The following is a 397-nucleotide window of genomic DNA, read 5'->3' on the forward strand; positions in this document are numbered from 1 at the left end:
GCCCCAGGAACTCAGTGGCACGGGAATATTTGCGTTAAATGCCACATTTATTTCAGAACCGAACAAGCCTCATGTGCGCGTGGACGGCCAGGACCCGAGGCACCAACCCCCGGGCAAGGGCAGGGAGGGCCCGGGGACGCCGCCATCGTCGGCAGGAACCAGAGGGCACGAAGGGCAGCTTCCCTCCTCTGCAGGCCCCCGGCCTGCCTGCCAGTGCTCGCCCACCCTCCACACCACCATTCCCCTGTGAAATTTCCCTTCTGCTGGGGCTCACAGTCATGGCTAAACCTCTGGTTTGCGTTCCTTGTCCCAGGGGGCTGTGGTGGTAGAGGGGATGGGTGGACAGGGGCCTGACCGGGGGGGGGGTGTGGCGAAAGTGGAGCCAGTAAGATGGCAG

The 397-nt window shown here is 63.7% G+C and overlaps 1 protein-coding gene across 1 annotated transcript in view; it reads right to left on the reverse strand.

Annotated features, from left to right (window-relative positions):
• Nucleotides 1-146, reverse strand: part of ILKAP (integrin-linked kinase-associated serine/threonine phosphatase) — a 15032-nt gene extending 14886 nt beyond the window's left edge. Inside the window, exon 1 of the mRNA XM_009323191.1 lies at nt 95-146. Within this exon, the coding sequence (XP_009321466.1) occupies nt 95-146 (52 nt within the window). The remainder of the gene's footprint in view (nt 1-94) is intronic.
• Nucleotides 147-397: the final 251 nt, after the last annotated feature.

The sequence above is a fragment of the Pygoscelis adeliae genome, unplaced genomic scaffold (genome assembly GCF_000699105.1).
Source record: "Pygoscelis adeliae isolate BGI_AS28 unplaced genomic scaffold, ASM69910v1 Scaffold544, whole genome shotgun sequence".
NCBI lineage: Eukaryota > Metazoa > Chordata > Aves > Sphenisciformes > Spheniscidae > Pygoscelis > Pygoscelis adeliae.